At 38.2% G+C, this 22,524-nt stretch overlaps 1 protein-coding gene across 5 annotated transcripts in view; it reads right to left on the bottom strand.

Annotated features, from left to right (window-relative positions):
- Positions 1 to 22,524, bottom strand: part of NAALADL2 (N-acetylated alpha-linked acidic dipeptidase like 2) — a 1,264,638-nt gene that overhangs the window by 22,334 nt on the left and 1,219,780 nt on the right. For all 5 annotated transcript variants that reach the window (XM_049105642.1, XM_049105641.1, XM_025425633.3 and 2 more), the window contains one exon: positions 18,557 to 18,752. In XM_049105642.1, coding sequence (XP_048961599.1) covers positions 18,557 to 18,752 — 196 coding nt within the window. The remainder of the gene's footprint in view (positions 1 to 18,556; positions 18,753 to 22,524) is intronic.

The raw sequence follows: 22,524 nt of genomic DNA, 5'->3' as shown, positions 1-22,524 counted from the left end.
AACAGTTTGTTTCATATCATTCCTGTAAGTTAAGAATTTTGGAGTAAAAAATATGGCCTATATATAGGTTTGTCTTTGAGTTACAAGACTGCTAAAAGCTAGGTTATCTTAACTTTTATTTAGTATTTTAATAACCAAAAAACAGCCCCAAACCAACAAATAAATATAATCTTATAGAAAGTCTTTGAAGATGTCTTCCCACAGCTGAGGGCTTGCATCACATAATTCAGGAAAGAGTAAGGATGAATGACCACATTATCAAAACCTGAAATAATGGTGTATGTTAGAAATGTTGACAGATCTTTAATTGCAGCAGCACAGTGTCCTGCTATGTGCACCATGCATCATCGATAAACAGGAATTTAGGATGCAGTTTTCTGCCTTGACCTTCAAGCTCCAACTGTGTTTTGATCATCAAGAGTCCATAAATAATATAATTTACAATCTCTCAAAAGAGACTATGTGGACACAATAAAGCACATATGTTGCCTGGGGGAAAGAGAGATAAATAGTTGGCCTCGTAGCCTCAAATTCAGTCAACCTTAAGACAAAATTCACTTGTGTTAACACATCACTTTTCAGTCAGTGTCAAGTAGCTAATGTTTATCCTCAGCTCTATTATTTATGATCTTATAATGCAGGTTCGTTTCTGAGAAACTTAGATACTGGCCTCGTAAGTCTATAGTATTTAGGTATCAAGGGTGTCTTAGCAAACTTTGTTTCCTGATTATCAGCATGAGATGAATACCCCTGAACTACATGGAGAGTAGAAAAGTATACTCCCCTGTATCAGAAAGGGAAAGCTCAGCTAGAGAGGATTATTTATGTATAGTGATAATCTCATATACTCTGAAATCATGCTTCTAGAACATAGCAATCAAGTTAAAATGATATAATGGTGTCTGGATGAATAAATAACCATCACAAAACCCAAAAGACTATCTATGAAGGGAGGTGGAGTATTACTGATAAACTGAGGCAGTCACCAGTGGGTTCCAGTGGCTTGACACAATGGCATCATTAGAAGTAATAAAAGCAGTGATAAACAGGAGAAACAACAAAACACTGAACTGTTTACTCATTTTTTTTTCTAAAAACAGACCAGTCTACTAGTCTGTAAGATCCTACTGAGTTACCACCTCCCCGTGATGCCTGCCTACATCCTCCCCAGCTCTGAAGAAAACAACAGAATCACTCACTCTTCTAAATAATGGCAATGGTTTCTTTCTTGGGATATATTCCTTTTAACCTTATTTTACAATTAATTTTAAAGATATTTTGATTCTGTATTAGGTTACGAGAATAGAGGAAACAACTAAACTCTCACAGAGGTTGCAATAGCAAGTAGGGGCCACTAACCCCAGGGATACGAAAAGGTTGGATTTAGTAAATCTTAAAACCTCAAAGGAGGTGTCCTATGAAACTGCAACTCAGACCTCTGAACAGAGGTCACTGCTCAGCCATTATTAACGTCCCTGAGCTCAGGGATGGGACCCTGTGAAACTGGAAGCCAGATGTATAAGGAATGGAGACTAGACAGTTGGTACTGGTGTCGCTGATGAGGATCACGAGCTTGGTTGAGTTAACGTTGGGGGGAAAAAGTGCAGATGAGAGCTAACTGCTGCTACTAAGGTGAACTGTCACCACTCGGGTGAGGAAGCGTTTCTAGAGTAGTCATCGACATGAGAAGAAAGTGAACACAAGAACCAAAGGCCAACAGGACAGAGTGTCTCTTTCTCTTCCCAAGCTCCTGTTTTCCCTTTGTGCCTCCCATCGGGGTCTAATGAGGACTCCGGGTGGCCCAGCAGGGATGCAGTCTGTAGATGCCCAGTTCCAGGTCCACAGCATGGTAGTATACAGGATGGGGTTCAAACTGAAAGGCTAAAACTTAATAAGGGGCCCATGTATGGAAACCAAGCTATTGTTTATTCCACAGTCATATCCCTTACATTCTCAGGTGGAGTAGGCTGAGAGGTGGCCCCGAAGATATGGCCACGTCAGAATCCCTGCGACCTGGATACACGTTGCCTGATTTGGGGAGGGGGGGGGGAAGAAAAGTGTCTTTGCAAGTGTGGTTAAGCTAAGGCTCTTTATGAAAGGAGATCATCTTGCAGTATCTGGACAGGCCCTAAAAGAGAGATGGTGAGATATTAGGTAGATATACAGAGGAGAGAAGAAGGCAAGATGGAAACTGAGGTGGAGATTGGAGTGATGTGGCCAAAAGCAAGGGGATGAGTGCTGGAAGCTCCTAGAAGCTCTTAAGAGGCAAGAGGTGGCTTCTTCCCTAGAGTCTCTGGAGAGAGCGAGGAGCTACTCACACTTGGATTTCAGACATCTGGCCTCCAAACTTGTGAGAGCATGAATTTCTGTTGTTTTTAAGCCTGGTAATTTGTGAAGACAGCCACAGGAAACGAATAAACAACTTTGCTTATGCCATAGATATGAGACACTTTGTACAATTTATAATAAAAAGACAAAATAATAATCATAAAACTTTCAATTTACTAGAGGAAGTTTCATTTGCTTAAAACATTTACCAGTATAAAATATCACTAGTAGCCTTAGAGCAATGAAATTTGACTAAACCAAAGAAAGAAAGAAAGAAAGAAAGAAAGAAAGAAAGAAAGAAAGAAAGAAATTTGACTAAACCTAATCTAAATTGTATGCAAAATTAATCACTCAACAGTTAGAAGAAATCTGACTGTGTAGACTATCAAGTCTTTCATTTGGGAATTACAGTAATAAATATATAAAATGGAAAAGCAAACATTTTCTGAAGTAAAATGAAACAAAGGTATTCATCAACCTCCAGAAATTAATCTGGAAAAATATTTTGCTCTATTTTTAATTCTTTATTTCCAATGTCCACTACGATTTTCTATTCATTCATTTGATATTCCATTTTAGAAAGGAAAAGAAAACCGGCACTGTAATCAGCTTTCAGAAAATGTCTACTCTTTATTTTTTCAAAACTGTCCACTTAATTTCATAGTTATTAGTTAAGAAAAGGACAGAATTGGGAACATGGGGAGTTTGCAGCAACTCTCCGAAAGAGTACTTAACATTTGGTGCATATATTACTTTCTCTCCTCCTAAACTTGTATATCTGACAAGGCTACGTTTTGAATGATATTCTGTAAAATTAGATTGAGTTAGCATATCTTCCAAACTCCCTGGTGGAGCATATGTAAGCTTTGATTAGAAAATGAGACCTACTATGATTAGCAATAAAAAAATTTGGAGACACTTTAACTGGCACATTGGAGGGCTGCTCCTTCCAAAAATATTTGGCCATGTTTCCTCACATTTTGCATTATAGTATAAAGAGCCAATTACTATTTGCATGTAATTATTTCTGGATGAGAAAAAGAAAGAAAGGTAAATTTTTTAGTCTACATTAGGATTAGCCAAATATAGCCAGACAGATACAAACAGAATTTCTTCCCAAGATTTCCATCTAAAGTGCTTACCAAAAGTAATCTCACCTTGTCGATCCTATTATTTAAGCTGAAATCATGAGAACCTCAATTGGAAAACAGAGAAAAGTCATTTGGTCCACATCAGAGCTATTAAAATCCACTGCTCATGTAAGAAATCTGTAATTCTTGATCACTTCCCTATCTTTTACCCTTACAGCTAATCCATCCCCAAGTCCTGCAGATTCTATCTCCAGAATGTTACAAATTCTCTTTCCTGTGGCTACTTCCACCAATATGACCTTTGGTAATGGTTAATTTTATGTGCCAACTTAGGTTGGGCAGGCCGCCCAGTTGTTTGGTCCAACAACACAATCTATATGTTACTGGGAAGGCTCTTCGTAGACGTGATTAACATTTACAACTGGTTGACTTTGGATAAAGAATATCTTGGTAACGTGAGTGAGCCCCATGCAGTCAGTTGAAGTCCTTAAGCACAAAAACTGAGATTTCCTGATGGAAAAAAAGTAAATAAAAAAGGGAACTCTGCCTCAGGACTCTGATATAGAAATCCTTCTAGAATTTCTAGCCTGCCCTACAAATTTCAGACTAGGACTGCAGCATTAAATTTTCACCATTCCCAGCTTACCTGCCCTATGGATTTCAGACTTGTCAACGTTTACATTCCCATGGGCCAATTCTTTAAAATCTATCTATCCATCCATCTACCCATCCATCCATCCATCCTATTGGTTTTATTTCTCTGGAGTACTCTGTCGGATAAATTTAGATCATTAAAGTATCGCATCATTTTTAATCTTCCACTTCTCCCATTATGTCTATAATCCCCTCTCTACATAACTTAGAGGAATACAAGACAGATAGACAAACCAGCAGAAAGAATTGTGTTATCCTCTGCTTAAAATCAGATTTCAAAGGCAACTGGAAAGAGCATCTAACTCCCTCTTCATGGGCTCTAGGCCCTTGTCTAATTCTTCAGTCTCAACCCAAGTTGCTTTCCCCCAATTCATTTGGCTATCTTAAAAAAAAAAAAAAAAAACTGAATTATTTTCCTTTTTTCCTTTTTTCTTTTCTTTTCTTTTCTTTTCTTTTCTTTTTTTCTTTTCTTTTCTCTCTTTTCTTTTCTTTCTTTTCTTTTCTTTTCTTTTTTTTTCGTTTTTACTTCTAGACACTTTTAAAGTTTGTAATTACATATTTATTTGGCTTGTTGTCTGTGTATTCTGTTTCTTCCCACCAAAGAGTAAGGTTCACAAGGGTAGGGCTGATATTTACATTTTTGAGCATGGTATTCTCAGTAGTTCTGGCATTTGGTGAACACTAAAGCTTTGCTGAATTAGTAAGTGGAATTAGTAGTAATGGAATTAGTTGTAAACCCAGATAAGTATTTTTGAAGAAGTGGCACTGATTGCTAACTCACAGGTTAGAAAGACAACAAGATTAAAAGTACAAGAAATAAAATATCACCTAACCCACAGGTATTAGTCCTATAGCTGAGGTCTGAGTAGTGACAAAGGGTTAAATAACCATTTTTTGTGAGATAAAATATATTTTGTTTCTGCTTCTCTTTATTGGTTTGAAATAGGATCATTTTATTCACTTTAACTTTTTCTTATTAATCTCCTTCTTTTATTCTACTCTTATCTGTGAAGCTACTACTACTAAACTGGTCATTAATTTAGCTAAAAAATAAGATTCAGAATGGCTGGAATCAGGTTTTATTGCTAACTGATGTATGTCATTTACCATCTCTGGCAACTTCAGGGAAAAATTTTATTTTTTCTGAAGTTTGGGGACCTTAACTCTAAAATCGGGGAAAATATCTACCTGGATGAGTGATGGCAGATCAGAAAAATTATGTAGAGAACATCAAAGAAAAAAAATGGAATCTTCCATACATGGCCTTGTTGGGTATGGTAAAGTAAGAGAGTGAGAGGGCTTTGAAGCAGAAAGCCCTGGTATAACTATCAGATCCCACAATGTTCGTGTGGGATGTGAAGATCAGCACCAAGCACCAAGTATATTAAATGTCTGAACATGACATGGATTAGTATTCATTCGAAAATCCCTTTTTGGGGGGCATCTGGTTGGCTCAGTCCTTAAGCCTCTGCCTTTGGCTCAAGTCATGATCCTAGTGTCCTGGGATGGACCTGGGAGTCTGCTTCTCCTTCTCCCTCTTTCCCTCCCCCTGCTCATGCATGCTCTCTCACTCTCTCTCAATAAAAATAAATAAATCTTTAAAAAAGGATTTTTAAAAGATTCTATTTATTTAACTGAGAGAGAGAGAGAGAGAATGAATGAATGGATGAATAGGGGAGAAGCAGAGGGAGAGGGAGAAGCAGACTCCCCGCTGGCAGAGCCTGGAGCCAGACTCCTGGGATCATGACCTGAGCAGAGGCAGAGGCTCAACCAGCGGAGAGACCCCGGTGCCCTCATTTAAATATTCCAATAGACAGTACCTTTGACTCTGTAACCTCTCCTCGGAGGGGAAATATATTACAAATTGAACAATTCCAATAAATGCTGGCGCGAGACATCCCTCCACTTCCACCACCACCGCCACCAGTTGTAGCACAAAGCAGATCCCAGTTCCTCTGAGATCCAGGGAGAACAGCATGAAAGACCTCGTTGGTTTTTCTGAATAAAGTCTTCAATAGTATTATCAAAGCACAGAAAAAGATACACAGCACGAACGTCACACAGGATTCGAAGGCAGAAGAAGGGAGACCGTCCTCTTCGGCGGTGGCTGCCGACAGGCAGGTAGGCAGGTGGCAGAAATGAGAGTCAGGGTCCTTAGGCAGCTCCTGGAAACTGCCTGCTTGGGAGCTGCAGGCACCTGGTGATGTCACCGAGGCTTTTCTTTCAGTCCTGGTAGTTCTTGATTCCTTGAATGTTAGCGGACCCCCCAACACTTCTGACGGACACCCAGGCTTCCACTTGTGTCTACTGAAACCATTTCTACTTAGAATTACTGGACTGTCTTCTAGTCTTTTCATTGACACCTGTCTCATCAGAATGTTTGTATATTAAAATATTTTCATGAATTTATAACCTTAACATACAAAATTTCAGTGCTTTTCATAAAGTTTTATCTTCTAGCTCCTAACATTTAAAATGCAAGTTAATTTAATATACAATTGATATAATCCTAATAAAAAAAATACAACCAAATCTCAAATTACATATGGTGGGATTCTAGTATTTCCTTTCGATCTACCAGAAAAAAATCCTAATACAATTGTATATTAAATTGCATATTATATTTAGTTCTAAGTATCCTTTCATCCTAGTGTCCTTATAACTTTCCAAGTTGATGTCACTTCAGTATGGTTATATATTCACAGCCTCTTTTTTTTTTTTTTTTGGTCCATGTGATGAAAATGTTATAGTATTGCGTACTCAGTAAGCAGGTTGGATGAACAACACAACCAAAGGTAGTGGTTGGCACACCATGAAAGCCCTAGTGGTGGCCACTGGGGAAGGACAGACATTTGTATCCCTTTCCTCAACTGGAGTAGCCCATGTAATCTGTCACTTGAACATAATATCACACTGGGGTGGGGCACAGATACAAACATGTGCTCCCCAGAACTGTGTCAATCAGTTTTGAGTCCTTTCTGTGTGTGCCCGCTCATTATGTGGTAGCTGCCCATGTTTCTCCATATTTGTGTGTGTGTGTGCGCGCGCGCGCGGTATAAAGGTCTACTTTCTTATTATAAGAATAAGATGATGCTACTAATCATCTAGATATTGGCAAATTCAATGATTTCTGGGCATTGGCTCCAGTAAACATACGATCTACATCACAATCAAGTGCTCTAATTTCATTATGGGACAAAACAAAATATTACGTACTTTAGTGGGTACAAAGAAAATACTGAGCGTGATCCTTTCCCTTAGTTCTCTTTGGATCCCATTAAATCAGCATGGAAACACTATAAAGTATGTTACACTGGGAGATAAAATAGATGATGGAGGAGAGAGAAATAAATGATAAAATATTTACCATGGTTTTGCAGAGAACTTAACATTTTGTAATTTTTCTTACCTCGCTCAAATCATTATTTCAATAATTATTTTTAAAGAGCATCAAAAGCTGGCTGACATTAGTCTATGGATACTTTCCGTTATCTTACAGATCTGCCTGCTTATCTTCTCTGACTTAACCGATGAGAAGAACGACTCTCGTGGAAGTTAAGTGACTGGTAGGATAATCTCATCAGTGGCCTTTTAGGGCTTACACCCCCATCTCTAAAGTCCCCGTTTAGTGATTCCTTCTCGATACTGCACTGTTGTTTTTTTTTTTTTTTATGTAAAAACATTTCTAACTATGATATATGAGATTAGGCAGACAAACGTCCCTCCTCTTTTAACTGCGCTTAAGATTTATGGAAACCAGAAAGGGTAGGCGGTATTTTGGGACAAGGTAATTTTATTAATTCAGACAATAGGACATATCTTTTTTTTTTTTTTCTCCAGAAGCAGGAATAGACTTGGTGCCTCGAGGAAGCACTTTTGCAAATTTTTGGGCCAAGAGATAGAACTGTGAGTGTAGAACAAATGAAACTTAGCAAGCCCTTATGAAAATATCTGGCTAGATGTGCACCAAAATCGAACCAAATTTATGGGTGACTTCCAAGAAAGCTAGGGATACCTTGGATCACACATATGCAGCACTGTCTAGCAGGAAGATCGCCAGTTTTAGTGACAATGAGATAGGTTCAAATCCCATTTATGCAACATATTAGCTTTTCCTAAGTTTCCGCTTCCTTGCCCGCATACAGGTGGTCACAGGGCTGATGCTGCCATACTGTTAGAAGTGTGATAGATGATATATGAAAATATACAGCCCAGTGCCTGGGCAAACTAAATCCTCCTCTGTGAGGAATATGGTTATTGTTTTGGTTCATAATGTTATTAAATACACCATAAAATCCCCCCTCGCTCTCAGACTGGCAATGTGTCTTGTTTTGCAAATATGACAACAGTTAATTTTTCTCACCTTATACAGAAAGAAACCTCAAACCTGAGAAACATTTTTGTGAAATTTAAACAGTTCTGCACACATGAGTGTCTATTTTGATCCCGGTAGACTGAGTTTCAGACCAACTAGCCCGATAAAGTGGCTGTGGTCAATTGAAATTTTTTAAACAAGTGTTTCAACGTCTAATCAAATTGCAGTGAACGTGATCTGTCAAAATGGGATATGTTCTTTGTTTCAGTATTAACCCAACGGGCTATTAAAGAAAGAGGCTTGGATTTCAGTATATTAATTTTTGTTTTCATTTGGGAGACTTTTTTTTGTCCCTTTCAGAAGTAGAAACTTTAAAAATATGAAAGGGATACATAATTATGAAGCTAATGTATATGTTTATCATAAAAGAGTAAAGAGAGTGTATGTAATGATCAGCATTATAAAGATTTTGTACATGAGCCAGGTCTTCAATCCTTTTCTGGAAATTTTACATTGTGTAGATTATAAAACTCTGTATTCATACATATTCTTTTGTGCAAGTGGCCGCTATTAAAAATATTTTAAAAGCATTATGGTAATTCTTAATCACTAGTTATTTTCTTTCATAGCCTAAAGAAACCAGAGGCATTGCTGATAGAATTAATGACAAGAGAAACAATGGTGGGATTTTAGCTCCATTCAGACCACCCACACCTCGCTAAAAAGAAATAGTACAACCCGAACAAAGTAGTTATTATCCCAATCAAACCCTGAACATGAGGTTCTATTAGTAGTTATACAGCTAACTCTAATTAAAACACCATGAAAACTGTATAATGAAATTGCTTTATTCTGAAATGTGCTTCTTTCTGGGAGAGAGGGGAAGGGGTTGGATTTCAAGCTCTTAAAACTCTTAAAACCAAATGTATGTACAGAAGACATAGCTAGACACCTGATCATACGGTGTCTGGGAAGTGTGTTCTTTAATAGTTCTGTCTAATGTCATCGCTTGCCTGAGTGTAAACTAGATCTAACGTCTTTCAAAAGCAAAGTTTTGGGAGCTTATGTGTTTGGAAAGTACTTTTAATGGATTGCTTGCTTTGTTTACTCTTGGCTTAAGGCAGAAGCATCTTGACATTTACATTGCTATTTTTCTGCTTTCAAGGGTGTGAACAAAAATATTGTCTTGGCTTAGATTAGCTTGAAATTGTCCTCTGAACTTCTTCCGGGCCATTCCAGCTATCTTGGAAAGGGATTCCTTTTTTATGATCCTTCTCCCGGAGTTTTCATGAGGACACAAGGCTAGACACAGCCCTCCCTTGCCCCGCCAGCCCGACAGGTGTAAGCACATGCACCCACGTCCTTCAACTTACAAATAGGTTGCGTTCCCCAAATTCCCGATTGAGGTCATTACTTGGAACCCTCATGTCTCCTCCCAAAGAAATAATCATAAATGCAGGTGTTTACATGCCACCCACAGACTACTTACTCAGGATGCAGCTGAAATACCACACATTTAGAGAGAACGATAGGACAGTACTACTCTATGACCAATAGTTTTGTTTTGAGCATTAATAATGAGTCTTCAATTATTTCAAATGAGGACGTTCACTGCCCTGGAGCTTCAACTGTGCCATGCGGCCAGCATTCCCCACTGGCTCCTGCCTGTTTCCTCCTCGGTTTTCCACACCCTGAAATAAAACCACTGCATGGGGCGCTTGCGTGGTGCCCTCAGCGTGGCGTCTGACTCCTGGTTCCTGCTCAGGTCGTGATCTCAGGGTTTTGAGATGCAGCACCCCCACCTCCACACTCAATGCGGAGTCTGCTTGAGTTTTTTTCTCCCTCTGCCCCATCCACCTACTTGGCTATTCATGCTCTCTCTCTCTCTAAAATAAATGAAATTAATTAAAAACAAAACAAAACAAAACAAAAACCACTGCAATACCCATGTAAGGGGTGGATCACTGAATCTTCTCCCCAAAGCCACACCAAGTTTCTGATCCTTTGGTAAAAATCCTCCTATAATCCCATATAATCAGTTAATAGTGCAGCAATGCATGTCTATCTGTCTGTCTGTCTGCGAGTATATATATTTTGTAGTTGGGAGGGAAGGAAACCCTTATTAGCTGTTGCTGTTTAACTGTGACTCTTTAAATATGTAGAGACAAAACGTGGGATCTCATCCAGCTGCCTATTAATAGAAAACCTTTGCCAATCACATTTGTGCTGAGAGCAGTTTGAACACCCCATGGTTTCCTATTTGTACACTAAAAGTTTAAAGTCAAAGATCGTTCTGTGTCCCTGCAGCTTAGTGTAGTCACTTAAAATAAAGGAGCAACAGGTAGCGCTTTCCTATTTTTAAGACTATTTAGCTTGGTCTAAGGGCAAGTGAGGGAAGGAGGGATGGAGACAGAACAGTAGCTTTGAGAACTCATGCACAAAAGGATTCTAAAAATTGTGGACAAGGCCAAAAATTTGGGAGAAATTTCCTAAAACAAGCGTGGAACAATGCATATCCTATAAGATATTAAATTTCAAGCACAAAATGGCTGGTGCTCAAATCTAAGAAGTGGCTCAAACTTCAAAACTCAAAAGGGAGGATCTTCCCTAAAAGACTGTGCTGCTTGCAATAGTGTTTCCTGAACATATAAAATATGTATTTTGGGGGAAAAAATGTGTTTTGAGAGAAGGCTTTCCTCCTGGAAAAGGTTTGTCATTCAGAGTGTCCACATTACTTTTGGAAGCTAATAGTATTTAAATAGGTTTACTCCTTAAAAAAATAAAAATAAAAATTGCATGTTTGATTCCATCCCCTCCCATTTTTAAAATTTTCTGTGGGACCTTGCTTTTAGCCAATGTTTAAGGGGAAGGACTGTATAATAAAAATTAAAATGAAAGAAAATTTTCGCTGTGGTGACCCTGGGGAAAGAGAAGGTGTGGTACTGAATTTTTAAATACTTCTCCTTTGGTGAAAAGAGAAATGAGGAAGATGTTTCGGAATCCAGAACACTATCAAAGTCAGCAGTAAGATCAGCAGAATGGAATAAAAGTTGTTTTGATTTTCTAATATTCATATAGAATTCTATTGTTTACAAATTATCTTCTCACATTTATCCTCACTTCATCTAATTTTATTTTATTTTTTTTTAATTTTTTTTTTTAATTTATTTATGATAGTCATACAGAGAGAGAGAGAGGCAGAGACACAGGCAGAGGGAGAAGCAGGCTCCATGCACAGGGAGCCCGACGTGGGATTCGATCCTGGGTCTCCAGGATCGCGCCCTGGGCCAAAGGCAGGCGCCAAACCCCTGCGCCACCCAGGGATCCCTAATTTTATCCCAGTAATTTATCTACCTTTATCCTAATATTAATAGCCCTTTGGGGTTTTTAATTTTGTTGGGAAATTGACTTCCAGAGTTACTATTTAGCTTTCTCTAAGCCATGCAAGTATAAAAGACATTTTCCCATTCAAACCCCTTCATACTTTTATAAATCCCAAATCTTTTTATAAATCCCAATCTCACTGCTGTATGGTGTTTTTAATTCTGAAAGCTATTCTGTGAAGGAGTGAGCTGCCTACAATAGAAGGCAATATTATTAAAGCATATTGTATGGCAAGAGAGGAAAGGCAATTCAGTAGAGAAAGGATAGTCTTTTCAACAATTAGTGCCGGGACTACTAGACATTCACACGCAAACATAACGTCTCTGAATATATAGACCTTGCACCTTTCACAGAAATTAACTCAAAATGGATCATCGACCTTTTGTAAAATGTAAAACCATGAAAATCCTAGAAGAAAACACAGGAGAAAACCTGGGTGACTGTGGGTTTGATGATAAACATAGACACGGCCAAAAGCATAACCCATTAAAGAAAAAGTTGATATGTTGGGTTTCATTAAAATCAAAACTTCTGCTTCACAAAAGAGACTGATGAAAGAATGAAAAGACCTCCCAGGTCACAATCTGGGAGGAAATACTGCAAGATACATGCCTGATAAAAGACGTGCAGCCAAAATATAAAAAGAACCTTTAAAACTCAACAATAAGAAAACCAGTAACTTAAGAAGTAGGCAAGAGACCTGATGAGATGCCGCAATGAAGATTCAGAGGTGGGAAATAAGCATATGAAAAAAAAAAAATCCTCAACATCGTATTTTGTTAGAGATTTGCAATTAAAATGATGAGATACGATTACTCCTCTGTGAGAATGGCTAAAACCCAGAAGTCCGACAACAAATGTTGGTGAGGCTGTGGGGCAACCCAAAGTTTCATTCCTTGCTAGGGCGGTTGCAGAATGCTACACCCAGTTGGGCAGTTTCTTACCAAGGTAGACGCAGGCTGCCTACGGGCCAGCAGCCGGGCTCCTCGGTCCTCACCAAGACCAGCTGCAAGTGCACAACCACACTAAGACCTGCCCACCAAGACTTACAGCGGCTTTACTCCTAATTGCCAACATCTGAAAGAGGCCACGTGCCCTCTGATGGGTGAAGAGATAGGCACACTGTGCTGTACTCATACGATGAAACAGTGTTTGGTGATAAAAATAACGTAGAGAAGACTCAATCACACTGCCGACTGAAGAAGTCCATCTGGAAAGGTGACATACTGTGTGATTAAATGATGGAACATTCTAGAAGAGGAAAAACTGTGGGGACATGAAAAAAGACCGTGGTTGCCAGGGGCTCAGGCAGGAGTGGGAGAGAGATAAGTAGGAGAAACAGATTTTTAGGGTGTGAAAGTACTCTGTACGGTATAGGAATGGTGGGTGTGCACCACTGCACACTTATCAAACCCAGAGAATGTAAAATACGGAGTAAACCCTAACGGAAGCTACGAACTGTAGTTAGCACTAAGGTATAAATTATTCATGTTGGCTCATCAGCTGTAAAAAAATGTACTACACTATAGCAGGCAGGTGGATAATAGGAATAATAGGGAAACCAATAGGGAAACCCGGCCCTTGCGGGTGGGGAAACCGGGCCTGCGTGTGAAGGGTTATATGAAGACTGTACTTTCTGCTCATTGCTTCTCTAAGTCCAAAACTGCCCTAAAAAAGATTTTCTTTCTCTCTTCCTTTCTTTAAAAAAAAATATATATATAGTAGTAGAGAATGAATAGGTTCACTGGGTCAGACTGCTTACTTTGCCTTTGCAGAATAACTCCAGGGAGTTAAAAAGAATCCGACAACAAAACAGATGCCACAAGCTCCCATCTCCAGACAATGCCAGTTCCCAGGAGGGGTAGGACAGTACATGTTGGAGTCATAGTAAAGGAAGAGGAGAGATGAAAAGATTCACAATTTTTAAGAAAAATGCATAATTCGTTCCCTATTCAGGGGCAATGAGTCAAATTTGACACTGTGGGATTTTGACAGTAGTAATATTTTTGAGATGCTTTGTAGCTTTTAATGTGCTTTCCCTTACACGGTCCCTGATGATGCACATTGTTTCATCTGCTCCCCACGGCCTACTAAGCTCAGTGACTCTGGAGCACTTTGCAGCTTTCCATTGTATCGCTGCCATCCATCACCGCATTGTTTCCTGCTCCCCTCCCTCACGATTAGAAGAATTCCCCGATTAGAGAGGTGAGGCTGAACACTGTGAGTGCCCATCGGATCAGATTCTTAGAGCTAAAAGGGACTTTAGAAATTATCAGGAAATGATCCTATAATTGCCCTGAGCCCTGAGACACTGAGCGCCTTAACTAGTTGACAGAGGAGGCACTGGCTGCTATGTATCCCTGCTTCACCGGTCTAGGTCCAGGGGAATCCTAAAAAAAGAACCTGAAATAAGGTTCTCAAAGCCCTTCAAGCCCTAAATTCATTAGTTCTTCCTTAGCATCATCTCCCAAATCTGCCCTTTGCTCTTCATTGCTGACACCAACATGCCAAGTTAGGTTCCCAGCACCCATGCGGTCCTTACACCCAGAGTCTTTCTGGAGGATTCTGTTCTCTTCGAGCACCAGATAAAGTTTCCTAATGACACAGTTTTCCTCATGGCTCCTTTTGTGTAAGAAAATAAAGTTCGAAGCTCTCCACAGAGAATGTAAAGTACTCCACGGTTGGGTTCCTGGATACCGCTCCATAATTATGACGTAATAGCCATCCAAACTACCCCACTTCCTGTTCTCGACCCCCCGGTACACAGGGCACAGCCTCTCCTTTGTGACTTTCTTCACGCTATCCTCCCCTGCAATTGCTTCCTTTCTTAGTCGGTCTGGGCTACCGTAACAGAATATCATAGACTAGGTGCCTTATACACCACCCAAAGTTATTTTTCACAGTTCTGGGGGATGAAAGGCAAAAGATCAAATCCCTGACAGATTTGGCATCTGGTGAAGGTCTGTTTCCTGGTCCCCAGTCATCCTGTCCTCACAAGGCAGGAAATGGTAAGGGAGCTCTCTGGAGTCTCTTTTACAAGGGCAGTAATCCCCCTCATGAGGGCTCTGCCCTCTTGACTTAATCGCCTCCCAAGGTCCCACCATTGACTATCATCCTACTGAGGATCACATTTCAACATATAAACTTGGGGGGAACAAAACCATTCAGTCTATCGCACTCCCTCAGTTAACGGACATTCCCTTAAGCCCAGATAAATTTCCCTCTTCCCTTAAAAAAGTTACTCGACCACCACAAGATGATCATTTATCCCCTCACCGAATCCCAACAACACTTCTTGCCCGTAGCATTCATCTCCTGATGAATTTGCACAGGTATTCTTCACATTTTTTGATTTTTGATTTATATAGTTTATGTCTTGAATTAAACTCCTTAAAAGCAGAGGTCTTATATGGCCAGTTTCCATCAGTACGCTTGCACAGAGCAATGTTCACTGGAGGTGTATTTATGAGGAAGACAACAAATTCTACATGCAACATCATAGGATTTCAAAACCTTCAATCTCCTGATGCCAAATTATGGAGAAAATTTCTTCACAGATTTCAAAAATACTGTTTCAGTGTTTAGTGACACTTTGGTTGAGGAGGTATCCTTTGGGACATGATCCAAATTCCAAATGAAATATTTAGCTTTATACAATGAACTTCTGTCAACAACTTTCTTGAAAAGCAAATTACTTTTGACTTCCTCCTTGTGTATTTGATGAGAATTGTCATAACACCATCAGGTTGAAGAGTGAGATTCTTACATGAATAACATCTCTAAAGGTTATTTAACATTAGGAAAATGAATCCTGTTCACCAAATGTTCTTTTATACAATGTAATTAACAATTTTATCTTTACTCCATATGGTTATTATTACAATCAAATTTTCCATTTTCTTAAACTGCATATGATCTTGTCACACCCATTTTTGTACTTTGAACATTTCCTACCCCATCAAGGAAGAGCTTACAGGCATTGGGAGTAGAAATTCTACTGTAATTTTGAAAATTTTGCTTCAAGAATTTTAGAAATATGAATTCTCCACCAAGAGAAAATATGAAGTAGGATGATTTGTTATATATTTCAGAAATGAAGTAAAAATTCATGACAGTCTTGGGATAAAGGTCAGTCAGATAAATCAAAATGAGGCTATCTATTCGCATCTGTCTATTTAAATCTATTTGCCGTCGGCATATATATGAATTAATAGGGCCAAAGAGAGTAATGGCACACATGTATATTTCTTCAATAACTGTAGCAATAGTTTAAAATAATGCCAAAATATTGAACCATAAGCTTTCAGTTCTAAAGTTTGAGTTAGAACATTTTCATAGTAAACATTTTGAGGCTTCCACACTGGGATGCAAGGTAGCTGTCATCATATCACTAACAGGGGAAAGGATCACTTTCTTATTCATTGTTAACTCAGGACAAGATCAACATTTCCTTTTTTACTCAAAATGTGAATATAACTGAAGTGGTAATGGAAAGTTTCTCTGGACATATACATACCTCAGACCATACAGGTCTTCTATGTCTAGTGCAAGGGCCAAGGAATGGTGGAAGACTTTACTACATCACAATATATAAAACTATATTCTCAATGTATGATTTTTATTAATTTCTGGATTTTTCATAAAGTAAAAATGAGGGCAATTTTTACATTCTAAAAATACAGTTTACTTATTCTGATTAAGACTTTTTAATAATGCCAAATTTAATAACATGGTATATTTATTTCTTTAGTTATTATTATATCTACCATACACTATACTTTACTTAGTTACCTTGTTCATTCTGTTTCCCCGTCCCCATTTCTGAAATACAACCTCATCAGAGCAGGTGTTATTAACTTGAGGCAACTTCTATGTGTCTGGAGCTTGTAAGACTGTCTTAAAATATCTGTCACAATAAATTAACAGTTTTCAAAGTCGTATAATGTAGAGTTGTAGTGTTAGGAGAAATGATATAAGGATTTTAAATGAAAATTTGAGTTTAACATCATAAAGGGAAATCACCAAATATCAAAAGTAGGAAACATTTCTTATCTTAAGCAAGTCTCTTTCTTTTCTTAAAAATATTTTACTTATTTATTCATTCATGTGAGACACACAGAGAGAGGCAGAGACACAGGCAGAGGGAGAAGCAGGCTCCCTGTGGGGAGCCCGATGTGGGACTTGATCCCGGGACCCCGGGGTCACACCCTGGGCCAAAGGCAGATGCTCAACCACTGAGCCACCCGGGTGCCTCGGCAGGTCTCTTTCTACTACTATCTTGTTTTATAAATGTAGACGTGAAGATGCAGAGAGATCAAATGTTTTATCAGATCCCAGGATGTTGGTACTAAAGGACACCTTAAACCTCAGAGACAGTCAAAATACTCAGAGTTACTTAGCCTATACTTTACTACAAGCAATGGTAGTGAGTCCCCTACACCATAAAAACATCACATTTAGTCTTTCAGAAACACTATTTGTCAACAACTTCTTTCTTATATGTAATTGAGATGTGCTTTCCTATGCTTCAGTTCTTCAGTCCTTTAGTCATGCACAGTATGTCTAGTCCAGGGTAGTTTTAATGTTATATATATATATATATATATATATATATATATATATATATATATATATATAAACTAATATAACTATAACTAATACACACACACACACACACATATATATAACTAACAGGGGAAAGGATCACTTTCTTATTCATATACATATATACATACATATGTATGTATATATATATCCACAAACACACACACATATAAAGTCATATAGTGAAAAGTCTAAATTTGAGGTCCTTTATGAATGAGAATTCTGCACCAAATACTTTTTCTGCCTCACTATTTGTCCAAAATCTATTTGCCTCTTGCCTTTTTCTCACGTACACACACACATACATATTATATACACACACGACACATAAACACACAGACATAAATTCAACTGTTATACAAACACACACATTATATATGCATCTATTTCACAGAAGGGTGCATGTAATTATATTTTGTGTCTTGTAGAAAAATAACAAATAAGAATATGTAAAATGTTTATAACCTTTCAAACTCCATTTCTCTTTGTTTAGTTTCTACTATATCATGAACTATAAAATAAAAACCACATCATACTCTTCTCATCCTCTAAAAGTCAAAATTGAACCCCATTCTATCAAAGTGGGTTTATTAAAATATCTATTAAAATTGTTAAAATGTTTCTAGGAATCACTCTGTTGTGACCTTCCAACTAGTATCTCTAATCTACTGGTTGTTTCAAAATCCATCTAAATCCCACTCTCCCCTGAATATTAAACTTCTTTAGCTCTCTCTTGACAGGTAGCTTCTCTCTCTCTTGATAGGGAGAATTAAACACAATACTCTAGATGTGATCTTACTGGGAAGAATAGTATAGGCTTCTCTTCTGATTCATTCAAGAAAGTGTATTTTTCCCAATACAACTTATAATTCCATTTGGTTTTCCAGTAGCCATATCATGTCTGACCCATATGGAGCTTGAATATCAAAAAAAAAAAAAAATCCTTAGTAGTTTTCTATATGAATTGCTACACCAATTTGCTTTATTCTATACTCATGTAGTTGAAATCTTCTTTAGGTAGGAGAAGGGTCCTCAAATTGTATATATAATAATTACTGATATAACTCACATAATAACTACATTAAAAATAGTGTCATGTTCACAGAAGGTGCATATTCTGAAAGTTAAGCACAGAAATTTAATTGAGGGGCATAAATAAATGTTGAGACGCATATCCTACCTATAAAAACCTGGTGGCACTTGCTGTACCAGGAAGTTTTTCTCCATGTCTTGAAGAATGTCATTCAGCATTCGGACACGGATGGGAATTCTCTCCTTGGGATCATTAGCAGGACGCATCTCATCTGACTGGAAGAGTTCAGCACTTTCCCGTAGGCGAGAGGCCAGGGCTAGCAGTTGAGTGTTGGGTTGATCACCTGGTGAAGGTAAATGAGTCCACCTCAGAAGAGACATCCTCAAAGGAGCAAAATAAGCATTTTGCGATCTTGATGTCAAAAAGGAACATCAGCTAAACTTTATCATATTAATTCCACCAAAAAATATTCTACCTATTATAGTCTAATAAAAGTATTAAATTGATTGCTACCACCACTACGACTACTAATAATAATTACTAATTCTAATAATAACTGTAGTAAATAAGTACTGAGTATTGAGAGACTGCTATGTTCCAGGCACTGTATTGAGCACCTCCAATATTATCTCAATAATATTCACCAAAGCTTGCATTGTCATGTCTACTTCATAGCACCTGAAAATTAATTAAGGCAAACAAGTGATCCCAGGTCATCAAGAAAATAAATGACAAGCCAGAATTAGAAGCCTGATTTTTCTGACTCAAAAATTCATGCTCTTCATGGGTGTATCCTGTATTTCTAGGGGAAAAAAAATTATAAAAGAAGTTATCTTCTCTTCTGAGAGCATGAGATACATTACTCTGTTGTGATGTGTCCATGGGCTCTGTTCCTTTCCTAAAAATTTCCTGTAATTAAAAAGATTTTAAAATTAAAATTAAAAGATTTTATTTATTTATTCATGAGAGACACAGAGAGAGAGCGAGAGAGGCAGAGACACAGGCAGAGGGAGAGGCAGGCTCCTTGCAGCGAGCGCGATGCGGGACTCCATCCCAGGACCCTGGGATCATGCCCTGAGCTGAAGGCAGACGCTCAACCACTGATATCACAACAAAACTTGAGGTTGGGAGAGGAGAAAGTTTTGCTCATTGAGGAAAGTTAGCGCCCTAAATAACAATTAAAATAATAATGTCATTTTATGAAGATACGGTTTATCTTAAAATATAATGGTTCACTGAAGTTAATGTATGGTGATCTTACAAGACATACCCTTGTAGAAGGAAAGAATAAGACAAAACAGGCACATTTAGATTATACTGGAATCAAAAGACTAAACAACAGAAAAAAAACAAGTTCGACATCCTTGAGAGTCTTCCATTTAAGAAAGAAAAATCTGTTCTGATCTAACATATACTACAGAATTGAAGACATTACTACTGAATCAAGTGAGACAAATTGTACCATTCTCCCTTATTTAGCTTTAAATGAATTTATCTTTCATGGTGGTGAGGATGTGGAGGACTGACAGCTTTAAGAACTAACTGCCTTATTCCAGAAAGGACCCTGATAGTTGAACACCTGCCATCTACACTATACCCTATATATTACTTCAAGGGTATAAGGTTACAAATTGAAAAATAGCTTTACTTTCAATGTTCACTCCATCATTTGTATTAGAACTGGTATTCCAAAGATTCCCAATAGCCGTTTTAATGTCAATTAGAGCCTATTTGTCCATTTAAATAAGATCCAGAAAGTAATATCACCTAATCTATGTAAGTTTTGACCCTAAATGATTTTCCCCCATGATCTTAGGATCCCTGTTAGAATGTCAGCTCTGTGAAGGCTGAGATGGTTGTCTGCTTTACTCACTGCCATTTCCTCAGACAACACTATGCCTGGCATGCCACTGAATTATCTCTTTTGATCATTGCATCATAGCATCTATATTATTTTTATCTTTATCTGTCTCATCTGTCTCCTTCCTTGAAAAGAACCCCACAAGTTCAGCAAATATGTTTTAAATGGAGAAAAAAATAAATAAATGTTCATGCAAATGACTGAAGAATTTTTTGTGTACAAAAATATCCTAAGTCCAGAGAAGAAGTGAAACATGAGAGACAGACCATGGAATTGCCCAGAAATCAAGGGTCTCCAAAAATGGAAGTTCTGGGACTCCATTTCTACATTAAAGCAGTTGAGGATGTTTCATCTGTAAACAACAATATTAATTGCTACTAATTAATTCCTTCTTATTCCCTCAGTCCTCGGCTTTCTAGAGGATGAATCTACCTCTAACTTCAACCCTTCCATTTTTCCATCTTGTTATACAAAGAACAGAGCTGGATATCATAAGCAGGAGTAATATTAACAGAAGAGGGAAGAAGACAGAGGAAAGCAGAGAGAGGGAGAGGGAAGGACGAAGTGTGAGTCTGTGGCTAGTGGGATAGTGTTGAGATTTATGGAGGCCGGGTCAGGAGAGGCTCTTAAACACACTGAAGGAAACCCATCCCTACTCTTGCCTTCTACCCAATCATCACATTGCAGTGTCCTCCCCTCCAAGTCATTTGGGAGGCCGTGTGGTGTAGTGGCAAGGGCAGGGGCTTGAATCTGACAAAGCTATAGTCACGTCCTAATCCTATCGCACAAATGTATACACCTGAGAAAGACACAAACACCCCCTGCCCGACCCCACTCGCAGTTTCTTGATCTCTAAACTGCTCTTAACAACATCTAGTTTGGCTCATGGGGCTAGAGTAAGGTTAAATGTCACAATGGACATAAGACACTGAGCACATTACTTGGGCCTTTGTGGAGTGACCCCTAAAGTGCCACGGTGTCCTCAGAAAAGTTGTTCCTCTTGAGGACCATTGATAGAGGCTCCTAAAACACTCTCCAGTAGTGGATCAGAAACTCAAAGCACTTCATACTTGTCCTACGCATAAGGTCTAAGGACATGCAGGTAAGACTAGTAACCACAGCGGCGTCTGCCCCCGCTGAATCTGTATGTTCTGTTTGAACCTGCCAGGACCTGAGGCCTGCACACACTACTTCTCCCAAGGCACTTCATGTCTCGATGAGTTTCATCTTGGCATAAACCCATGTGTTTAAGTCTGCTCCACAACCTCCTAAACAAATACATACCTGTCTGATTTTATTTTATTTATTTTATTTTTTTATTTTTTACCTATCTGATTTTAAAGAATGATTTTACTACTTACTATTGTGGTCTTTCATCAGAGTTTTATACTCTGAAAAGTTTAGAATTTTAGTTTATTTCCACTATTCTTTCTTTCTTTTTTCTTTTTCTTTCTTTTTTTTTTTTTTTTGTTCTATTTTGTGGCTGTATTTTTAAAGACTCAATTTCATCTTAAATTAAGAGTGAAATGTGCTGGTCATACTCTGAAACTACATTTTTATTTCAAACAAACATAGCCTCTTACTTTAATAGTATTTCACAGAACCTATTCTTCTGTGGATGAGCTTATCACAGTTTTAAAGGTGCTAAGAATCGCACAATAATAGCTTAGACTTCACTGATTTATAGTGACAAGGGAAAGTATGATTTATGTTCCACATAACACAGTGGTTAAAAGCAGAACAGAAGATTATTTTGGGGGAAAAATGTACGTTACTTAATGTCATTTTAAAAATATCTTGTGGCATCGCTAAACAGAAAAAAAAGAAATTGCCAATATGATTTCATCCAGGGGAAACAACAGTCCTTTATTATCTATCCTACACTTTCTATTCTTCATGCTGGCTTCTTTAGGATGAATCACAATGAGTCATCTCAGCCGGTTATTTAAAGACGCTAAACAAACAAAAACGCAGGTAGAGAAAGTGTGGGAGCCAGTGCACTGCTGGTGAATAACCTAACACTGATTTTACAATACATTGATAAAAGGATATTATTTAAAACCGCAATGTGCCAGAAGACAGTGGGTAACTGTCTAAACTGAACACAGCAGAAATCTCTCTTGCAAAGATGCCAAAGTGGCATGCTCAGGAGAAGAATCGGGTTGGCCACTTTTAAAAAAATAGGCAACATATTCTGAAGATTTTCGGATAGTCTAAATATTGCCCAATGATCCAGATAGCCAACACAGATGGA

Source organism: Canis lupus, chromosome 34 (assembly GCF_003254725.2).
Source record: "Canis lupus dingo isolate Sandy chromosome 34, ASM325472v2, whole genome shotgun sequence".
In the NCBI taxonomy this organism is placed as follows: domain Eukaryota; kingdom Metazoa; phylum Chordata; class Mammalia; order Carnivora; family Canidae; genus Canis; species Canis lupus.
The sequence above is the reverse complement of the archived record's forward strand: the minus strand, read 5'-3'. Positions and strand labels throughout refer to the sequence as shown.